The following is a 23,418-nucleotide window of genomic DNA, read 5'->3' as shown; positions in this document are numbered from 1 at the left end:
GGCCCTTCATACCTGCTGTTCCGCTCAGCCCTGAAACAGGGCCGTGTCGGGGATTGGTATCCACCTTTGCGGGTGAGGAGACTGAGACTCAGGGAGGTGAAGTAACCTGCCATATCACAGGCTGCCAAGTGGGGGGCTGGAGCTGGAATCCGGGTTTGCCTGGCTGACTACAGAGGGGGCACGTTTGCCCCCGTCTCTCTGCCCTCCTCGTGGGGCAGCGCACATTTCTTGGTTTTCCTGGTATGAAGCCCTGAGAGGTGTTATATAATGTTTTCTTACATCTTATGGTATAAGATATTATAAGATATGACATCTTACAAAATGTTTTCAGAGACTTGACATATTAGATAGGAGGAGAGTCCTAGTCCTGATAGTATTAACCACATTTGAGTCACACACCCATGCACTTCTGTGTGCTTTAAGGCAACAGATTTTTGGTCATTCTTGTGTCATTTGGTTACCTTGAGGTGGGCTCTCCATCATGGGTCTGGAGTGGGAAGCACCTTTCCATGCTACTAACACACCGCGAATTGAGTGTGATGTACCCGTCAACGGTCACCAGCCTGCACTCCAGTTTTTTATGCCAGTTTGGGTAAAGCGCTTGTGCGCACGTGCTTATACTTAGAAGGTGGCCCCAGACAGGCTCACCTTGCCCTCCAAGCAGTCTGTCATGTTCAGTACTCATAAGATACCCTTCACACTGCTGATTTATGCTAAAAGTATCCTAATGTTTCTGACAGCTCATGTGTGACATGAATATAATCCATATTTCTTCGAGCGGCTAATCCAAGTGGCTTATTTCCTGGTACTGCTGATAGGGCTATATCTCTTGGTGTCTCCGCCATTGAGATTCTGATGGTAACATATTGTTTGTGGGTCACTAGTTTTGTCTAAAACAGTAGGTTGGAACAGAGTAGCAAAGGTTAATTAAATTTGTCCATCAAGATGGGAACAAAAGTGGATGCCTCTGATACTTCTGGTTCTAAAATCAAAGTTCCTGAATGTGTGGTTATAGGCATTTTTCTTCTCAATTTCAGACCCCCAATTTGATCTTGGAACAGTGAAAATGTGAAGAGTTGTTAAAATTCAAAAGCAATGACTAGGTCTTTATAATACACAGGTGCCTTAATTTAAAATGGGAAAGGTGGCCTGGTTTAGTAGAGAGAAGCTTCTGAGGCTGACTTGCCTTGCCTTCTGCCTTCTCTGCTTAATCCATTGTGAGCTGAACCAAGGGTTTTGATGTCTTGGGGCAGGTTTATCCTGTGTTCATGATGATTACATTATGAGGACTCAAGTATCTACAGTTTCCTGTCCACCTCCCACCTCTCCACCCCCCTTAGATGTGAGGTGTGCAAGGTACATTTTCTCTGGAAAGTTACATTAAGAATGTCACCATTCCCAAAGCTCCCTCCACCTTTCTGCAAAGGTGTAATGTCATACGCTTAGAGACTTGCATGCTAGAGTGGAGAGGACTATGTCTTGATAGTTATTAACCCAATTTAAAAAATACAAACCAGCTCTTTCACCGAAGCTGTTTCCTTGTTGGCTTTTACATGAACGATGCTTTGCATTTCTGCCTGGCTCTGTGTGACTTCAGTTGGGAAGTCAGTCACACAGTTGGGTTTGTGTTTTAGACTTGTGAATGAGACAAATAGAAGTTTCTAACCTAGGGGCTAGAAAATCCTATGTAAGTTTGTGGTTTGGGAAAAATGAGGAAGGCACGGTGCTAGTCCCAGAGGCTGTTTCCACATGAACTGCCCCCCTCTCTTTTGTGAACCCTGAAAATGCATAAAATCCTCCCAGGTTCCAACAAAAGGAACCATTTTCAGAGTTTGGCTTTTTCTTACTGTGTACCTATTTTTGAAGGTCCTTAACTTCCCTTCATCTGATTCTTACACCAGTGTCTTTTAGACATTTTAGACCAAGACCCACAATAAGAAATATTTTATATTGTGATCCAGTATATTTTATACCTACACATAAACACAAAATTAAAGTTTCATAAAATAGCTCTTACCATACTGTATACAGTGAATTCTCATATTTATGTTTAACTCTATTCAGTTTCATTTCATTCATCCCCATACTGTTCTTAAAGATATATATATTTGCTGATTGCAGCCATCGAATTACTTTGGGGCCCACTAAAGGGTCACAGTGCTGCATATTGTAAAACACTGGCTAGAGGAGTAAGCTGTTCTGTCTGTGCCAGTGATGCTGATGGTGAGAACAATCAAGTGACAGAAGTTTTAGGAAGTTAGTTTGGGTTTTTTAAAATGTGGGGCTGTTTGCATCTTTTTTTTTTTTTTTTGCGGTACGCGGTCCTCTCACTGTTGTGGCCTCTCCTGTTGCAGAGCACAGGTTCCGGACGCGCAGGCTCAGCTGCCATGGCTCACGGGCCCAGCCACTCCGCGGCATGTGGGATCTTCCCGGACCGGGGCATGAACCCGTGTCCCCTGTATCGGCAGGAGGACTCTCCAGCACTGCACCACCAGGGAAGCCCCTATTTGCATCTTTTTAAAAAACATTTTATTTATTTATTTTTGGCTGCATTGGGTCTTAGTTGTGGCGCATGGGCTCTGTAGTTTGTGGCACGTGGGCTCTGTAGTTTGTGGCTCGCAGGCTCTCTAGTTGAGGTGCGTGGGCTCAGTAGTTGCAGTGCGTGGGCTTGGTTTGCCCAGTGGCATGTAGGATCTTAGTTCCCCGACCAGGGATGGATCTGGCATCCTCTGCCCTGGAAAGCAAATTCTTAACCACTGGACCACCAGGGAAGTCCCTATTTGCATCTTAGTTGTTTTTTTACTAAGGACAAGTGAAATGGACCACTAATAAATGCAAGTGTAATCCTGTATCATATGCTGTTTCCATATTTTAAAGTTTATAAAGTGATGTGAATTCCTATATTATGCCTTCTCCAGGGTCTATGTTTTTTCCCATGGTTCATCTTACGGTGTATTTTATGTTTTAAAAATCTACTCTGGTATTAGTCCAGCCTGGAATTGAGCCGCTTTTCTTCTATCCTTTTTGAAAAGCTCACCCACACAAGTTTTGTTTCGCTTTCGCTTGTGTCACAGGCTCTGAAGCTCTGGGAAACATGGGGCTTACAATTTTAAATATCTTAGAAGTATCATTTCTTAAATTGTTTGTCCTCTCTGCCATACTGTATGCACATCTTCTTTCTCTCTCCTTTTCCCCCCTCCCACCTCCTCTCTGAGGAGGAAGAGCACCTCTTGCATTTCTGGACAAACAGCTCTTATGTTCTCCAGCATCTAAGTGCTGACCCTCAAACACAGTTCTTTCTCCCATTAAAGGAGTCTGGCTCTTCAGGAATCCCTTCCAAGGGCCTGAGTCCTCACAGGCCAGTCTCCCGTCTGTTTCCTTTTCTCTTCCTGGCTCTAGGGAGGGGAGTGGAAGGCATTCCATAATATAGCACCTAAGAGAAACTAAGGTGGGCCCAGCAGAGGAAGTTAACTCCTAACGAAGTTAGTCTGCTGTGGCACATGGCTCAGCATTGGGTCTGTTGATGTTTCAGTAATCTCTGAAATGTGTGTATAACAGCAATCATTAAAAGTAACTCCTTCCAGCTGCGATGTGTGGCATTCCAGAGGATGAATGACGTGCCTATTTAAGGAGGGGGATGGGCATTTGCCTTTAGGGAAAGCACCTTGCCCAGGTCTAAGGTCCGTGGACTAGGAGCCTCCTCAGTGTGCGATCAGGTGAGCGTGAGAACAGGCATCCCATTCACATAGTTTGAAAAGAAGCTTCTTTTAAAGCTAAATAAATTCTTTAATAAGTTTAAAAAAGTCAGCCCTAACCTCCACTCTTAAGCTCACCAGAAGACCTAGAATTCCACAGCATGCGAAGAGCCCTGCTTTGTTTTATAAAAAGGTTTCTGTTCTTAAAACCAAAGGTTTATCCCACATGTGGCTTTTGCAGTTAAAAGCCTGTAAGTCACATGTCAGTGCCAGCGGGATCTTCACGCTGTTTCTTTAAATATCAGAGTTTGCAATTAGGAATTTTAGCCTATACAGTCACTCTTCTTATGAAGACCATCCCCTTTCTTCGCTGACTCTAATTCTGTGCAGCTGAGCCCCGCTTGATATAAACGAGACCAGGACTTGGTTTTCAGGAATCTCTTTTAGCTGTTCCCTGGATGGAGTGTTTGCTTCAGTGTGAGACCAGACTCTTCCTATCTGGAGTGTTAATAGACCACCAGTGAGTAGTGTTTAGGAATTTTTTTTTTAACGGAAGTGGGGTCTAACATTTTTACATTCTGTTGGGATTTTATCGTTATTATAAAAAAGGGTGACTGTGGTATATAAGAAGGAAACCTGTGGTTCAGATTCATTGCGCTGTATGTTCTCAACAGCTTAGTAAAATAAAACCCAAAGCTCTTAGGTTTTCCTCCAGGGTTAATACTGACACCGCGCACGTTCTCCGCCAGCCCAGCTCCCATCCGTAGGTCATACTCTGGTTCAGAGACTTGGGGTGGGTAATAAAGTATAAAACATGTTTCTTGCTTACCAGCTACCACATGCTAATAATAATACTAGCTGGAATGCACTGGAATCCTGGGCTTTTAGGTTTTACTTGGTTTATTTGTTTAATTTAAAGGAATAAAAAATAAAATCTTGAGAAGAAGCAAGGCAGCATTGCATAAAGGAAAGAGAAGTTATAGCCTTTCAGCAGAACTGAACAGTTCCTTGCATCTGTGAGCACCTTTTACCCTTCAGTGGAACTTTGCTCTTTTAGCTGGAGGCGAGGAGCTGAGCACAAGGGGGTAGTTAATCTTAGGTTAGTTTAAAGTGGGTTTTCTCAGGCTTGGCGCCATCAGCATGTCGGGCTGGACAATTCTGTGTGGGGCTGCCCTGTGCATTGGAGGTTGCTTAGCAGCGTCCCTGGTCTCTGCTCACCAGATGCCAGTAGCACCCCCCGTACACACCTAGTTGTGACAATTAAAAGTGTCTCCAGACTTTGCTAAATGTCCCCAGGGGACAAATTACCCCAAGCTGAGTACTACTGGTTTAAAATATCATACAACAGGACATTTCAAAGGTTTCCTTATTTACCCGTTATTGTCTCAGCCCAAAGTCGCAGGCTGTGAATTTTTTCTTTTAAGTTAGAAGGGAGTAAGAAGTGATCTAGAGTTTTAAATCGCATTTTTTTTTTTTTTTTTTTTTTTTTTTTTTTTTTTTTTTTTTTTTTTTTTTTTTTTTGCGGTATGCGGGCCTCTCACTGTTGTGGCCTCTCCCGTTGCGGAGCACAGGCTCCGGACGCACAGGCTCAGCGGCCATGGCTCACGGGCCTAGTTGCTCCACGGCATGTGGGATCTTCCCGGACCAGGGCACGAACCCGTGTCTCCTGCATCGGCAGGCGGATTCTCAACCACTGCGCCACCAGGGAAGCCCTTAAATCGCATTTTTCCACGCCTCTTTCTGGACCTGGGTGAATCACGATTCAGTTTTTTTTTTTTTTTTTTTTGGTGGTACGCGGGCCTCTCACTGTTGCGGCCTCTCCCGCTGCGGAGCACAGGCTCCGGACGCGCAGGCTCAGCGGCCATGGCTCACGGGCCCAGCCGCTCCGCGGCACGTGGGATCTTCCCGGACCGGGGCACGAACCCGTGTCCTCTGCATCGGCAGGCGGACTCTCAACCACTGCGCCACCAGGGAAGCCCACGATTCAGTTTTAACTTCATGTTTCAGAGGTTTACATGTGTACTTTGAAATGCATCAAACCGGCCTTCTTTCTTATTTCCAAGTCGTTGTGCGCATGGTTATCTGTAGATTATTCTTCTAGTTGGGAGCCGGTGAAGCGACTGGGGGCCTCAGTAAATTCACATTTTAATAATCTCAGGTGGAGTCTGACCCTTTGTATCTTTTTCTTCTTTTGCTTGAGGTCTTTTATAGCTCAGTCATCTAGGGGTTCATTAGAAAGTGAGTTCAGTTAACTCAATATCTATTTCCAAATAATCCTTGTTATTTGATGCTTTCTGAAAACATAGAAAAAGAATTAAGGAAAAACAAACATATACATGGATTTGAAATTGTGTTTATTTTCCAGTAAGCTTTAGTTGAAAGACAAAAAGGAACTCTACAGTTTATCTGAATATCTCTTTAAATATTATATTATACATATTGGGATTGGCAGCAGTTGACCAGTCTGTTTGTCAGACTTAACCTTTTGAATTTTTTTAGTTGATACTGGGGATTTCATACTTCTCCAGGTATGGGAAATATGTAGGTAATCCTAGAACACTGGTTCTTAATCTTGGTGTCACACTGGAATAACCTGGAGAGCTTTGAAAAAACCCAGGACCCAGGCCACATCCCAGAGCAGTGAAGTCTGATGCTCTAGGGGTGGAGCCCAGGCATCAGTGCTGGGTCCCCACTTCCCTATATTCTAGTGAGAGTGAAGGTTGAGGACCAGGGTGCTTTTTTTTTTTTGGTGGTACGCGGGCCTCTCACTGTTGTGGCCTCTCCTGTTGCGGAGCACAGGCTCCAGACGCGCAGGCCCAGCGGCCCTGGCTCATGGGCCCAGCCGCTATGCGGCGTGTGGGATCTTCCCAGACCGGGGCACGAACCCGTGTACCCTGCGTTGACAGGCGGATTCTCAACCACTGCACCACCAGGGAAGCCCCAGGGTGCATTCTTTTTTTAATAAATTTATTTATTTTTGGCTGTGTTTGGTCTAAGTTGCTGTGCGAGGCCTTTCTCCAGTTGCGGAGAGCAGGGGCCACTCTTCATTGCGGTGTGCGGGCCTCTCACCATCGTGGCCTCTCTTGTTGCGGAGCACAGGCTCCAGATGCGCAGGCTCAGTAGTTGTGGCTCACGGGCCCAGTTGCTCCGCGGCATGTGGGATCTTCCCAGACCAGGGCTCGAACCCGTGTCCCCTGCATTGGCAGGCAGATTCCCAACCACTGCGCCACCCAGGGTGCATTTTTATAAATAAAGTTTTATTGGAACATAGCCATGTCCATTCATTTACTGATTGTCTAGAGACCCTGCGGCTTGTAAAGCCTAAGATAATTATTCTTTGGCCATTTACCAAAATATGTTTGTCAGTTCCTACTCTAGGCTCACAGTGAAAGCTTTTAAAAAGAGGCTTTACATAAAAATCATAGTAAAATTTAAAAAATGCAGTATTTTGCAGAGCCTTGCAGGGTCAATCCTGTCAGTTTTCTCATATGTGGGAAAAACGGAAAAGCATTTTTCCTGAAGAACTTACTGGAAGATACTGTCAACTTGAAAGGAGAAGGGCCAACTCACCACCCAGAGCGGGGAGGCTCCTTGGGTTACATCACGGCGCTTTGTACTTAAAAGTCGACCCTTAGCCTCTAGTTCAGCGTTCATTACTTAGACTGTGTGATTGACTTGACAGAGGTCTATAGAAGCAGAAATGGCTCTTTAATGCAAAGTGTGTCTGAGTTTGTTAGTCCTGCTGCAGCCATGTTAGATGGCAGCAGACCCCTGAAGGAAATCCTTTAGCTCTGGGGAATCTCATATATAGAAAGAAAAAGAATGAAAAAAAATTTAAATGTTTTCTACATCATTTCCACCTTCCCTCAGTTCTGGTGGAAAGTTGATGGTTGTAAAACAGTTATTCAGGGCTTCCCTGGTGGCGCAGTGGTTGAGAGTCTGCCTGCCAATGCAGGGGACATGGGTTCGTGCCCCGGTCCCGAAAAAGAAAACAACAAAAAAAACAGTTGTTCAAAAGAGTTTTTTTAGAAGGTCCTCCTTTGGTCATGGCCCTTAAAGGCTCCAAGTATGAGAGAAAGGATCATTTATTCTAGCCCCTTAAGCAGAATCAGCATCTCCTGATTGAGATGCTGATTGAGAGCATGTCACACTGTGAGGTCCCCACCCCAGACTTGCTGAATCAGAGTCTACTTTTTAACAGGATCCCCTGGCTATTTGAATACACATTAAGAGAGCCCTGGGAAGCACTGGGCTAATTGATAACTGGGTCTGTGCAGTAAACTGACCATTGATCCTCACTTTAAATGATTTCATGGCTCCTTAATGGCTTCTGACTTGGGCTCACCCATTAAAGGCAGACGGTTTTTCCCCTTTGGCTATTTCCAAGTACAGCTTGCCTGCCCTCTTATTTAGTAAAGATTTATGTAATGGTAGAAAATGAAAGTGGGGTGATTGAGTTAGAAGAGATAACGTTTTATATGCGTCAGAAAAACAAACTAGAAAGGATAAAGGGAACTTGCCAGATAAACTTAACTTGTAAGGAAATAATCAAGTGGAATGGAGTCTTTTTGCTTCTGCAAGAAGAAATAATCCACCCATTAGAACAGACATCTGTGCTGGGGAGCAGTTGGGAGGGCCAAAAATGAATCCCTTGAGCTTCTCAGATTAGCACAGAGCAATCAGGGAGTTAGGCCTTTCCACCAAACAAAGCCATATTACTTAGTCCTATATCACTTGGGCAATTGTCCAGAATTTAGATGTTCATAGTAAATCTTGAGGAAGCCTAGTACCTACTTTTATCCTGCCAGGCTTTGTCAAGTTACTACTGTTTTCTTTATCCAGTAGTATTCTAAAGATTTGATTGAAAGACGTGATTTTGAAATTATGCCTTAATTCTTAAACAGAATTGGTTTATCCTTGAACATTCCCTTATGTTGACTTTTTAAATAAAGTTAATACCATCTGAATTTAGTTTTTTAAAGGCAGTATACGTACTTGATGTCTAGCTGTTAGTTGAGCTGTTCTTGCTGTGAAGATCTATCTGATCATGTGTTCAGTGCTCACTGTTGTACCAGGGTCCGTGCAGGATTCAGAACAATTCTAATGTTCATGGAAGTGGCCGGGAAGAGCCAGGAAAGCAAGAGTGGGGACCCCTTTTAAAGCCTAGAGTTTCCATCTCCTTAGCTTTGAATGAGAGGTCAGGAAGCTATGGGAACTGCTCCTTACCTAAAAGCCGCCTGATGGTCCCAAAGGCAGGGTCTGATTGCCAGAAAAATGCATGACTGCCAAGTGTCAGCTGCCACTACTGTTGGAGAAGCAGCATGTGCCTCCCTTCTGCCTACCAGATCTCATTTTATGTCCTGTTAGCAGAATCCAAATCACTTCCAGAAGCCTGGTGACAGGAGCATCTGGAAGAAGCAGATCCCTGACTTCTGTTCCTTGCTACAGGGAAAAGCATAGGAGGGGGTGGGAATGGGCTCTGAGTGACAATATCCAGCACAGCCTCATGCTGATGACAACAGCTGACCCTCACACAAGGCTTGCGTGTTTTTTTAAAAAATATTCTTGATGTGAATACTGTAAGGTAACCAAGGTAAGATGCTCGTTTTACCCAGGAGGAAACGTGAGGAAGTTAAATAACTTGCTCCTGGTCAAATGTGCTGGTCAGTGTTAGAGGGAATTGTGTTGGCTCCTAAGCAGCGCTCTCTGGTCTTTACTGCCCTGTTCTTTTTTGTACTTACTAGTCCAAACATCCTGTGACCAGATGGAATTAGAGGGGTACTTTAGAGGGGCCTCCAGCATCAAAAAGGCACCTCAGGCTGCACAGTTCTAGTATTTCTAGGGTCTGTGCACCGGAGGGGCATATTCATGGGTGAGGATACTTCCAACTTTAATAAGCTATTCCCTTAATTTAAAGAATTTGTTAATTCTTATAATAGGCAACTTTGGTTTCAATTTATTCCTTCTTTTTTCTTAAGCAGGTGAAAAACTCGGAGAGCCGCCACGCAGTGAGTTCCCAGTACAGGATGCATTCTTACTACCCGCCTCCCTCCTACCTGGGCCAGAGCATGTCCCAGCTTTTCACCTATGAGGACGGCCCCTGTTACCCGGAAGCCAAAGCGAGTGGTAGGTTCCTGGTTACGCAGCCTGGATTTGAGGTGGGGAGAGGCTACCTGCCCAGCATTGGGTCTCTGGTCCTCTCTGACAGCTTACCAGATAGCAGCTGTTGGAAAGGTTGTATAGTATCCTTTAAAGTATTCAGTTATGGAATGATTTTGCTTTGCTAGATTCTTAATATCATGTTTCTCTTTTCTGGACACCCGGAGTGATAAGAATAAGGTAGAGACTACCATCAGAAGCCAAAAATGTATTTTCTGGAGGATCGATATGTAATATCAGGGGCCCTTTAAATGTGGTTCAAGTCTTGATATTTTTGGTGAAATGAATCTCTGTATATTGAAGAATTGTTTTCCAAAACTTTTCCAATTTAAAATTGAAGGTGTATTCATCTTTTGCGGGAGGAAATAAAATAACATAATAAAACATTTTTGAATATAATAGATCTTAGAGTTTATGCAGTAGCAATGCAAATAACTCTGATATAATGGCTTTAAAATAAAAAAATGACTGTTTAATGAACCAGAGCACTTTGAAATACACAATTCCTCAACTTCAATTTTAACTTTCTCCCCAATGTTTACACTGTGATGATAGGCTGGTCTTTATGGCTGCTGTGTTTCCAGGCCCTGTTTTTAAGTTCTTTGTATTTAAGCATCATCTTTTGATCTAAGAAAGTGAGAAGCATACACAATAGAGGCAGTAAGTGGAAATCAGAGCAATAGTGAGTGAGTTGGTAGAGAAACCGACTACTAGAACGGACTCTAACAAATGACAAAAGAAGCTGGTTTTCTCAATAACGTGATTCTCTATAAAGAACTGGCTTCTTGGTAAAACGAGTGCTTAGAGAGTGAGAATCAGAACCATACTTTGATTTCCAAATTCAGAACAGTGAAGTCTAAAAAAGCTTTATTTACAATACATACTAAAATAAAATAAAGGATTTTGTTAATATGGAATACATAGGTTGAGGAAACCTGACCAGTTTGAACTATAGAGAGACTGAAGTACACATTATTATTATTATTATTATTATTTTTTTTTTTGCGGTACGCGGGCCTCTCACTGTTGTGGCCTCTCCTGTTGCTGAGCACAGGCTCTGGACGCGCAGGCCCAGTGGCCATGGCTCACGGCACATGGGATCTTCCCAGACCGGGGCACGAACCCGTGTCCCCTGCATCGGCAGGTGGACTCTCAACCACTGCGCCACCAGGGAAGCCCTGAAGTACACATTATTGATTGCACTTTGACCCATTAATAATCACTTTTTGTCAGGAGTGGACAAACACAATTCTTTATGTAAATATTTGTACCGTATAATGTATGCCCATGCGGTCCTTCTTTCATACGGCCTTTGATTCTATATCTTTATGTGAATTATAAGCTCCTTAAGGACAGAGAACACATTTTATGAATCTTTTTAGCTGCTGTGATGCCTATTTGTTTTTCATCAGCTGAGTGAATGAATGAAGGAGTGAATGAACAAAGGAATAAATGAGTCAGATATGATTTTTTAAGTAAGCTTGCTCTATAAGAAAACACAATCCAGAAAGGTCACAATCCTAACTCATGGAGCCAGAGTTTAGGGATGGAGCAGTTAAAAAAACACTTGCTCATACAGAAAATTAGGACTGAAACTTAACTTTCAGGAATAAATTGCCTGAGCTCCTTGCTCTAGGAATAGTGGAATATTTTTAGAAGCATTCGCATTCTTGAGACAGAGGTGTAAATTCAGAGCAAGGCGGTATGACAAAAAGATACGAGGAAATTTACTAGAGCAGAGAGGAAGGAATTTGGAGAGAAGCAATAGGCATTTGAGTGTATGGCAGGAAAGGAAAAGGCTCAGAAGGAGAGAGGTTACAGTCCAGGAAAAAATAAGACCAGCCGCCCCAGTGTCCATGGTGAGAGACTGGGTGAATAACACCTAGGATTTCCTAAAACTTTTCTGGTGATACGTATGTTTGAAACAGTGTATTTGAAAGTGTGGTGTGAGGAGACCTCAGGCTTAACCTTCTGATCCTTCTCTAACTCACTTCAGACATGAGGGAGTGAGCTAGGAGGAAATAGAGTGGAATCTCAGCAATATCTACTTTGGAATTGCCATGGAGAAGGAGAATATGGATTCATTGGAAATCCAAACCTTAGCTTATTTTTTTAAAGAAATGCGGCTTTATGGCTTCCAAATATATGGTGTCTTGGGCTCCTACATTGCGTGACATTTTTACAGAGCAGGTGGGGAGGGGCGGGGAAAGAGAAAGTTGGGGGTCAGTAGGAACACCTCAGGATCATCTCCTGGGGCACTGGATCCTCATTTTTATCATCAGCATCGACACAAGTGGGGGCCATTTAGGTCCTCTGGTAAACGGGGCTGAGGCTAGTGGCATGATGCGGGGATGGGGATGGGGGATCAGTATAGTCATTTGTGAGAAGGTGGTAGAGACTGGCTGAGAACCAGTTACGTTTATCAGTTCTATCAAGTTTGAGTTGAGGGCCTTTGGTTGGTTGCATTAATAAGTAAATTACAATTTGTAAATAGTATATCAGTTGTTTTAGGTGGAGATTTATAAGTAATTTGAAAAACAGTTTTTTAAATAGGTTTAATGTGTTCGTTAATGTTTTATTTAAGTATAAATTTGTCCATTAAATTCATTTTTCTTCAGTTTCTTTAAAGATAAACCGTTCCTTACCATCCAAAGAAATGAGTCCAAGTTCAAGGTTTTCCTCTGGTTTTGCTGAAGATTGCAACATGAAAATAGAATGTAGGGGGAAAAAGAATTACAGGGAAAGTTTTCCTTTTGCTCTGTTGCTACTGTTTAATGTTATTCTTTGTAAAAAGCCTAGGAGCCATTCTCTCACTTTTTTTTTATGTCTTGAAACGCGTTAGGACATAGATCAGAGATGGTGGGGCCTGGTTGTGTAAGACTTTGTGAGCCAGTGCAAGCACTTTGGCTCTTATCTCAAGTAGGTGGGAAGCCATTGGAGGGTTTCCAGCAAAGGGGTGACATGTCTGCTTGTGGTTTTTAAAGATCACTCTGGCTGCTATTTAGGAACAGACTGTAGGGGTGCAAGGCGGAGGCAGGGAGACCAGTTAGAAGGCTGTGGCCACAATGCTTGCAAAAGATGGCAGTGGCTTAGTCGGGGTGGGAGTGTGGGAGTGATGAATGACAGTGTGGGAGGGTTGAATTCTAGATACATTTTGAAGATAGAACCAGAAAGATTTGGTGATGAATTTGGGATGGGATGGAAAGGGAGGAGTGAAGGATGACTCCATCATTTTTGATCTGATCAAGTAGGAACATGGAGTTTCCACTTATTCAGGTAAAGAAGACCATGAGAAAAACAGGTTTGCAGGATTTGGGAGTTTAATCTTGCATGTGTTAAGTGTGAGCTGTACGTGGACCATCCAAATGGATCATCAAGTAGGAATTGGATGTACGAAGTCTGAAGTTGAGGGGCGATTTCCCTGCTGGAAATAGAAACTTGAGCGTTCAGTGTGTAGATGTCATTTGAAGTTAATATGGTGGGATCACCTGGAGAAGTGAGTATAGATGGAGAAGAATAAAGGACCAAGGATTGTGAGCTCTGAGGCCTTCTAACGTTGAGAAGTTTGGTAGATGAGGAGGACCAGCAGGGGAGAGTCAGGTAGGTACCTTCTCCTACCCATGAGGTAGGAAGAAAACTAAGTAAGGCAAGTAAAGAAAGCATTTCAATGAACCGAGCCAAATAACGCAGATAGGTCAGATGAGATGAGGACTGGAATTGACCACGGGCTGTTGTAAGGTAGAAATGATCAGCGGCCAGGGCTTCCCTGGTGGCGCAGTGGTTGAGAGTCCGCCTGCCGATGCGGGAGGCGCGGGTTCGTGCCCTGGTCCGGGAGGATCCCACGTGCCGCGGAGCGGCTGGGCCCGTGAGCCGTGGCCGCTGGGCCTGCGCGTCCGGAGCCTGTGCTCCGCAACGGGAGAGGCCGCAACAGTGAGAGGCCCGCGTACCGCAAAAAAAAAAAAAAAAAGAAAAAAAAAAGAAATGATCAGCGGCTTGATGAGTGGCCACTGTGGTGCGGAGGTGGGGACCATACCCTGACTGTACGTCCAGGAGCGTGTGGGAGAGAAGCATTGGGGCAGTGAGTGTAGACAGCTCCTGAAGGGGTCTTGCTGTAAGGGAAGTAATGAAATGGGGCAGGACCTGGAGGAGGGAGTGAGTTCAAGGAAGCTCCTTTCCTCTTCTTTAAAGAAGGGGGTTATTATAATAGGTTATGAAAAAGATTAGCTGATGCGAGGTACGTGTGGGAGCATAATTGTCGGGGACGATAGCATTTCTCTGAGTAAGCGACGTGGGGTGGGATCCCCTAGGGCACCCCTTGTAGGGCAGTGGTCCCCAGAGTGGGGCTGTGCATGCTTTGTTACTGGTCTAAGAGGAGATAAGCAAAGGAATTAAGAGTAAACAGCAATGTGACAGAGCAATTCTATGTTGAATCAATAAAAAATTGGGGCTTGTAGTTTTTGTCTTTCACTTTCCTAGTAATTCATTTTTATGTTGAAGTAAAATCCACCTGACATAAAATTAACCATTAACTATTTTAAAGTGTACAATTCAGTGGCATTTAGTGGGTCACAGTGTTGGGCAGCCATCACCTCTATCTAGTTCCAGGTCATTTCCATCACCCCACAAGGAAACCCCATACCCGTGAAGCAGTCACTTTCCATTCTCCCTTCCACCAGCCCCTGGTAACCACTAATCTGCTTTCTCGTTTCAATGGATTTGCCTATTGTAGAAGTTTTGTGTAAATGGAATCATATAATATGTGGCCTTTTGGACTGTCTTTTTTCAGTTAGCATAATATTTTCAACGTTCATACAAGTTGTAGCATGTAATCAGTACTTCATTCCTTATTATAGCCTAATACGGTTGCATGTATGGATATACATTTTTGGTTTTTTTTGTTCGTTTGTTTTGTTGCGGTACGCGGGCCTCTCCCTGTTGTGGCCTCTCCCGTTGCGGAGCACAGGCTCCGGACGCGCAGGCTCAGCGGCCATGGCTCACGGGCCCAGCCGCATGTGGGATCCTCCCGGACGGGAGCACAAACCCATGTCCCCTGCATCAGCAGGCGGACTCTCAACCACTGCCCCACAAGGGAAACCCTGGATATACATTTTGTTTATCTTTTCATTAGTTGATGGACATTTGGGTTGTTTCCACCCTTTTTTGACATTGTTAATTACACTACTATGAATATTAATGTACTAGTCTTTGTTTGAAAACCTGTTTTTAGTTCTTCTGGGGTATACTTAGGAGTGGAATTGCTGGATCATATGGTAATTCTGTGTTTAACTTTTTGAAGAGCCTCCAAACTGTTACCCACAGTGGCTGTACCGTTTTACATTCCACTACAGTGTATGAGTGTTCCAATTTCTCTAGCCATTCCATTTTTTGGATTATGATTCTAGTAATTCGTTTTTAATGTATTTTATAAAAGCATCAGACTGTGGTGGACTGGAAACTGAAAAAAAAATTTAAAACAGGCCCTTGCTTGCAGATAGTTTGAGAAACATTGACCTAGTGTCCAAGTGGAAGGCCGGTTTTATGTGTGAGTGTGGCCAGGTCATAGTAACAGTTGCAGGTTTTTCAGGAAGTGGTAGTAGGAGCATTCTGGAAATGATGCTTCCTCAACTTGGAATAAGGAGGCAGATTGCACAGCAATACCTCTGTGTCAGTAGATGCACACATGTCTACAGGTAGGTGGCATTTCATATCTGTAAATAGGCATTTTCTCTACAGGTGAGTTCTTGAATAAGTTCTCGGAGTATATGTAGCTGAACAACACTTGCAAAGAGGTTTAGATTTAAAATGGTAAAGGTGAACACGTTTAGATCTTTTTGTCTATTTATAACGTTTTGTGATCTCAGTTTGAAAGTTAGAAATGGTGCATCCTGTTTCTTCTGCATCTTTGGCCGCTTCCAGCTCAGATAAGTGGCAGGCTCCTGTGCAAACTCGCCCTTCCTTTACCTTCAAACTCTGCTTTTTTTAGGAGACAGAAACACACATTTGGATGTTTACTACCTATCACGAGCTATTTACATATTAGTCATCTGACCCGTAGGATGTGAGCAGCTCTGAGGCCAGGTGCAGAGCGTTTTACATTTTACCCAAAGGTCAGATGGCAAGGTCAGCAGAAGGGTCCCTCATGTTGCTCTGTGATGTCTGGGCAGCTTGTAGAGGCCTCTGTGTTCCCAAATAGGATTTTATGAATGCATTCAGCATTGGCAATTTTGTAGGCCAGTGAATGTAGAAGTGCCTGATTTCACTGATGGCATATGCTGCCTTCCCCATGGTTTTCATGACTAAATGCAAAGTGGTTGAGCTTTCACCCACGGAATGGACTAGCTTAGTGCTGGGCGTTAGAGTTGGATTTTAGCAAAAGATGAGGAGGTCGAACCTCCCAGTTTTGCAGGTGAGAACAGTGAGGTTATGCTGCCTGTTGGAAGCACACCCTCAGGTCTCCTCACTCATGATCCAGGACCCCAAAGCTGCCATTAATGTGAGGTGATGTGATAGCTGTCCTGAGTGGCTGCGGGGCAGGGGTAGGAAAGGGGAAGCTCTTTGCTCAGCACCTGAATGGGAGCCACGACTGAGCAGCTGTAGCCCTGGGGGTTTCAGGCTCTTCTCTGGGAGCCTGAGTCTTCTCACCTGTTACAGGAGCGGGAGGAGCTGGGCCCTGTCGAGCCCACACAGGTGTTGTGAGGATGAGCTCCCGTCCCAGGATGTAAACAAGCTCTTTGAATCACAAATGCAACAAGAGGGGCAGGGTGGCTCTTCTTCCTTCCACCATTCCTTTCTGCAAGGGTTGTGTTGATGTTTCAGGCAGTTCTTCTCAGGGACAAAGCTCTTCTGGAAATGTTTTAGTCTTGCTCAGACAGGTGGGAGAGCAGGCCAAGGAATCTGAGGGCTGCTTCTGTTGTGTATGTTCTGCTTTGAATTGTATGGCAAGCCTGTAGGAGAGAAAGAACATTGACCTCTTGCTTTCCCTGCTTTTTATTTTTATTTTTTTATTTTATTTTTATTTTATTTTTTTATTTTTATTTTTTTTTATTTTTATTTTTTGCTGTACGCGGGCCTCTCACTGTTGTGGCCTCTCCCGTTGCGGAGCACAGGCTCCGGACGCGCAGGCTCAGCGGCCATGGCTTACGGGCCCAGCCACTCCACGGCACGTGGGATCTTCCCGGACCGGGGCACGAACCTGTGTCCCCTGCATCGGCAGGCAGACTCTCAACCACTGCACCACCAGGGAAGCCCGAAACCACTTTTTAAAAGATTTTTTTTTCCCCTCCATAGACATGGTTGTTATTTTAAAATTATTGTGAATAAAAGGCCTGTTGAGGGCTTCCCTGGTGGTGCAGTGGTTGAGAATCCACATGCCGGTGGAGGGGACACGGACTGGTTTGTGCTCCGGTCCGGGAGGATTCCACATGCCGCGGAGCGGCTGGGCCCGTGAGCCACGGCCGCTGAGCCTGTGCATCTGGAGTCTGTGCTCTGCAACGGGAGAGGCCTGCGTACCTCAAAAAACAAAAGGCCTATTGAATTTCCCCAGATAATTTTTGAGAGAGACAGTATTTTACATTCTACCTAGTCTGTCAATGGCTTATCATGGGGTTGCTTTTTATATCTTTAACTTGTTCTTGAAAAACAGGGCACCTTTGCTGGGGTTTTCCTTTGAGCTAAAGATTGCAGTCAGCAGGGGACACGGAAAGCGCAGAGCTCTGGAAAGCACACTTTTAGGAACTCCCAAGTGTCCTGACAGAACCAGATTGAACACAATGACTAGACACTGCTGGCCAGTGTTTTCGGGGCTGACTTTATCTTGATGGGATGCAGGTGTGATGTCAGGCCCCTATCCACCTGCTCAGTGGAGGGAACCCCATCTATTGTGGACACATCACAGGACACACCATCAAGGTTGCTTATTCTGTTACTCATTCCATGACTCCTTATCTTTAAAAATCCTGAAGAGGCAGCACTCACATGGGCATGAACTTGGATGGACAGTGGCCACTCTGGGCAGAGCGTCCAACATGATCACGCGTGAGATTTCCTCCCTTGATTCTGACTTGAGCCCACAGGGCCTCAGCGGTTTTTCTCAGGCACGGTGTGGAGTAACTCCGGAGTTTATGTTCCCTCCTTGGTTCCTCAGAGGCCCGGCCCAGGCCAAGTACAACTTGAATAACCTTCAGGAAAGCTGTGCTGTCCTTCTGTCTGCCTCTGTCTTTGAAAATTGCCTTCAGAGTTAGTGAGCGGGAACAGTTAAGATTTACAAACAAGGATGAAGCTTGTCATGCATCTTTCACCATCCATCATCAAGGTGCCGTGCCTGGGCGGTGAAGTGTTCTTCATAAAAACCAGCTCAGTGTGAAATACACCTCGCTGCAGTGTTTACTGCTCTGAAGCTCGTCAGCGGCCCTTTATAGTAAATCCAGATTGCGATGTGACATTACAGTATATCATTGCCCGGCGCAGCGGGGTTTACACTGAGAATGAGTGCGGTGCACACCAGATGAGGTGTCCAAACTGAGTTATGTCAGAATTTGGCTGTTATATGGGGATAGCTTTTGTTTTCCGAGCACTGAAAGTTAGCTTTATATGTATTTATATTTATATATAGGCATATACTTCCCATCTTGCACATATACATGGGTATACAATATATGCTGGGGTCAGGTTCCAACTGGGCTTCTGTGTAAAGAATGGTGGCCAGCTTTTATGTCCCTTCCAACTGTTGTTCACTGAAATTGGCATTAATGGAATCTTTTGGGGGAACTAGAGTAGATGGTAATTTCATAATGGAAGTGGGTTTGATTTTGCTGTGTGTAAAGTGGTCATATTTACCATTCTTTCTTACAAAAAAAAAGGGCCCCTCTGTCCTGGGATTACTGTGGTACTGGAATGATCCCTTGGCAGGAGGGCAAAGAGAAGAAACCCCACAGGACTGTCCTCACCTGCTCTCGAGCACCTGGCTTGTTGAGCTGAGTACATGCACTTGGGGGGAGGGCTCAAAAGTCAGTTGCTTATTTATTATTTTTTTAGTGGGTATCAAAAGCCTAGTGCTGCCTCTGTTATCTTGAAAGATGCTGCTTCTAAGAGAAGATTGATGGTGTTTCAGCTTAAATCGGCAAAAAAAAAAAAAGAACACACTGAGTTTATTGCATGATCAGGTTTATTTACATTTACCCTAAAAGTGCCGATATTAAAAATGAGCTCCATAAAAAAATAATTCAGAGATAACAGCAGGCCCTGCAGTCCCATGATCATCTTCTTAACACACATATTTTAAAATTCTCTTTTCAGTGTAGCAGGGTTGTTTGTGGTCTTCACACATCGGGCACTGCACAGAATCCAGGATCTGTCCCCCATTTACACCAAGTCTAGGGTAGGGGTTCCCCCTACTTAAGATGCAGAGGTGAATATTGCCTTCCCACCATTACCCTCTGCTCTTTTTCCTGGCTGTTTCCTCTTGGTCACAGTGTCTTCTTACTGGAGATTGACTAACGGTGCCACGTCTGAGCTTTCGGAAGCGGCACAGGACACTGTTGCAGCTGTGCGGTGCCAGCCTCGGGGGGTGGGACAGGGGCCAGAAGCCTCTCATTGGCCGTGGTGCCCGACGAGGGAGAATAGCCCTTAGTCAGCCCAACGCGATCACTTCGTTAGTGTTGTGAGAGCAACACAGGATGGCCAGTTAAAGTTAAATGTCACATAAACCACAAACGTTATTTTAATGTTTAATAAGCATGTTCACGGTATTTTATTATATTAAAAATTATTTGTTTCTGAAATTTAAATTTAATTTAGCACCTTGTAGTTTTATTTGCTAAATCTGGCAACCTCGGGCTTCATCCAAGTCCTCTCTGAACCACCATGAACAGTGGATGGAGGAGAGCAATACTTTCGCTAAGCATATTCGGCAGTTTAAGAGTTGCTTCATTTATATCTCTACAAACAGTACAAGAGGCAGTGCTGATCATGCTTGGAATGGTTTCCTGTTCTGGTTGAAGCTATTCATGGGTTTCTCTGTGAAAAATTTCTGGATTATAATTTCTCCTTGCACATGTTAACTGTACTGTGTCTTCCTCTGTGTAGGTAATTTGTAGGTGCAGACATTTCTTTTATCATATTTTATAAGTTAGCTCCATTAATATAACGGCATATAAAAGTTAACCCACTGTTGCTCAGACTCAGAATGGAAACTTACAGTTTTCGTGCATTTGGTTCAGTTGTTCCCGTGTAGCTTCACCAGGCATTACAGTGACTCCTGAAGCTCTTGGGCAAGACCAGCTCCTCTGTCTCTTTCCTGAAGCCTCCCCACCCCCTACCAGGATGTGAACTGATGGCTCAGTCAATAAACAAGTAATAAATTCATTGAGTGCCAATTACGTGTCTGTGGCCCTAGCATTATGCCCAGGAGACGAACCATGGCAGAGAACATGCTGCAGTGATCCCTGAATGTTAGCAGATCTTAGGGACACAAGCCGTTCCCTTCCTGCCACAGAAGAACAGCCTTGCCTCTAAGCCGCTGCAGGGTGTGTGAGGGAGTAGCCACATGCCCTACTGTCTTTGCTCTGATTCCAGAGTTGGTTGAAGTCTCCGCTATAAACCTAAGGGAGAGTTTCCATCTCCAGTTAGAGAAGTCAGGATCACAACCAGAGTCTGTGAATAGGTGTTCCAAATATGCAGCCCTTCTCAGGCATGTTTCCCCTTTGTTACTATATGGCTGTAGAGGTGGGATGGCCTTGGTTTGTTTGTTCATAACAACTTTATTGATATAGAATTCACATACCGTAAAATTCACCACTTTTAACTATGCAGTGCAGTGGTCTTTAGTAAGTTGACTAAGTTGTGCAACCATTATCACTGTCTAGTTCCAGAATATTTCCATCATCCCCCAAAGAATCCCCATATGCAGTCAGTCCTCATTTCCACCTCCCTCTCAGCCCCTGGAAACTACTACCTACTTGCTGTCTCTATGGATTTGCCTATTTCTGGACATTTCATATGAATGGAATCATATGATATCTAGCCTTTTTACATGTGACTTCTTTCACTTAGCATAATGTTTTTGAGGTTCACTCAAACTGAGGCTTGTAACAGGGCTTCATTCTTTTTTATGGCCAAATAAGATTTCATTATATGAAAAGAATTCAAAAACTATCACAGGGGCCAGCAAAACTATTAAGATTAAAACCCTAAGATTCTCAAGGGGAAATACGGATTTATCTCATTTTATTAAGTCTTCACTTCAATACATGAATGTCCTTAACAAGTAGAACCTACTATATGAAATGAAATGACACCCGCAATTGTGGTGTCGAGGTTCCCCACATTCAGCAAGTCAGGTTGTGTGATTTTCTTGTTTTATGCTAATACTATTTACATTAGTTTGCCAGGGCTTCCGTAACAAAATAGCACAGGCTGGGAGGCTTAAGAAACAGCAATTCGCAGTTCTGGGGTTTAGAAGTCTGAGATCAGGGTGTTGTCAGGTTTGGTTTCCAGTGAGACCCGTTTTCTTTGGCCTTTCCTCTGTATGGTAAGAACACTAGTCCTATCAGGCTAGGACCCTACCCTCAAGACCTCATGTAACCTCATTTATCTCCCTCAAGGCACTGTCTCTAAATACAGTCACATTGGAGGCTAGGGCTTCAACTTATTAATTAGGGGTGGGGCGGGGTATAACAGTTCAGTTCGTAACACTGTTGAAGAGTTTAGTGTCTCTGTATGTCTCCTCTTCTTGCTGAGGTTCTTGGGAAGCAGGAGAAGGATGCTGAGGTCGGTCGGGTGGGCCAGTGTGTATAGAATGAATGGAGTATCTTGCCTGGTCTTACTGCCAACTGTCTGGCGTTTGCTGCCCGTTCACTCACCTCCCAAGCTGTCTGACACGCCGGGCCCAGCCTGTGGCAGGCCCTCACCTGCAGGCTGGATCCCCAAAGCACGGAGGTTTTTAGAGATGGAAAACTCCACGGTCAGGCGCACACAGCTCTCCCGGACCACTTCTTTTCCAGATTGTTGCCTTTCTTTTTCTCATCCCCACTCCCCCCACCTCCCCTGAATTTGGATTCTTCTTTCTCTCTCTCTCTCTCTCTCTCTCTCTCTCTGAATTTTGGGGAAGAATTTCCGATTTCTTGCCATCTTTGCCCTTAAATTGCTCCATGTAACCATAAACAGCTAAACCCTGATGTACTGCTACAAATTAGAATCTTTGCCACTTTTCCTGGCAAATAAAGCAGGTAAGAATTAGGGCCTTCCCCCGTAGGGAAATGAATGAGAAAGCAGTGCGTTGTTTCCCAATGTTACCATGAACTAATGCAAAGGTTACTTCACGGTAAACTTATGGTTAGCCTTCATGAACTAGCTAATGTCCCCTACAGATCAACCAAATAGGAAAAATAATCTCTTACTTTGAAGCACGTTGACATATACATCATCTTGTTTAATCCTAACAACAGTCTTATTAGGTAACGAGCCTTTTTCCTGCTGACACCAATTCTGACACCAACTGGGTGTCCTACAGTTCAGTTCAGTTTTAATACTGACTGTCCAAACTTAGCCCAGAGCCCATGGGTTAAGGTCTCAGTCTCACAAGACTGCCCCCATTTCAGACGCCAGCCATAAATGGGGTGATCAGGTTACCCGCATTTCTGCCTGGCCCATTACAAATTTGGGAGTTCCCACAACCTCTCCTCAGGTTTGATAATTCACTAGAATGACTCACAGAACTCAGGAAAGCACTTTACTTACTATTACTATTACGGGTTTATTATAAAGGAATAGCCCAATGGAAGGGATGCATAAGGCAGGGTATGGTGAGAGGGGTGGAGAGCTTCCAAGTCCTCTTCAGGGACCCCGCCCTCCTGGCACCTTGATGTGCTCACGGGCCCGGAAGCTCTGAGAACCCCAATTGCTAATGGGTTTTTAGGGAGGTTTCATTACCAGGTATGATTGATTAAATCATTGGCCATTGGTGATGAGTGCACTCTCCAGGCCTTCCCTCTCCCTGGAGGTTGGGGGTAAGGCTGGAAGATCCAAGCTTCGGATCAGGGCTGGGTCTTTCTGGTACTCAGCCCCCACCCTGCGTCTGTGACTAGCCCCCATCCTGGAACCATCTAGCCCGCCAAGAGTCACCTGCTTAGAACAAAGGGGCTCCTATCATCCTTCTCACTCAGGAAATTCCAAGGGTTTGAGGAGCTCTGTGCCAGGAACAGGGACAAAGTCCAAATATCTTTCTGTGATACCACAGGTTGGTAGAGCAGAAATCCCTGACCCTATTTTAGGGAAAAGGAAATCGCTGAATAGAGAGAATAGGTGGCAGCTGGGAGTGGAGCTGGACGGTCTTCTCTCTCCCACTCGATGTCTCTCTGGGACACTCTCCAACCTCAGACTGTCACACGGTATTGAAACCCTTGTCCTCAGCCTGCTGTCTTAGACCTGCACCATCTAGTATAGGAGCGACTGGGCACATAGGACTATTTATGTTTCATTAAAATAAAAAATCCAGTTCCTCTGTTAAACTGGCCACATCTCAAGCACTCAGTAGCCACATGGGGCTGGTGACTACCATACTGGATGG

At 44.5% G+C, this 23,418-nt stretch overlaps 1 protein-coding gene across 2 annotated transcripts in view; it reads left to right on the top strand.

Annotated features, from left to right (window-relative positions):
• The window catches only part of DMRT1 (doublesex and mab-3 related transcription factor 1), a 105,582-nt gene that overhangs the window by 55,728 nt on the left and 26,436 nt on the right, over positions 1-23,418 (top strand). For both annotated transcript variants that reach the window (XM_067040160.1, XM_059073337.2), the window contains one exon: positions 9,677-9,821. In XM_067040160.1, coding sequence (XP_066896261.1) covers positions 9,677-9,821 — 145 coding nt within the window. The remainder of the gene's footprint in view (positions 1-9,676; positions 9,822-23,418) is intronic.

Source organism: Kogia breviceps, chromosome 8, assembly GCF_026419965.1.
Source record: "Kogia breviceps isolate mKogBre1 chromosome 8, mKogBre1 haplotype 1, whole genome shotgun sequence".
Taxonomy (NCBI): Eukaryota; Metazoa; Chordata; class Mammalia; order Artiodactyla; family Physeteridae; genus Kogia; species Kogia breviceps.
This window is presented reverse-complemented; position numbering and strand designations above follow the sequence as displayed.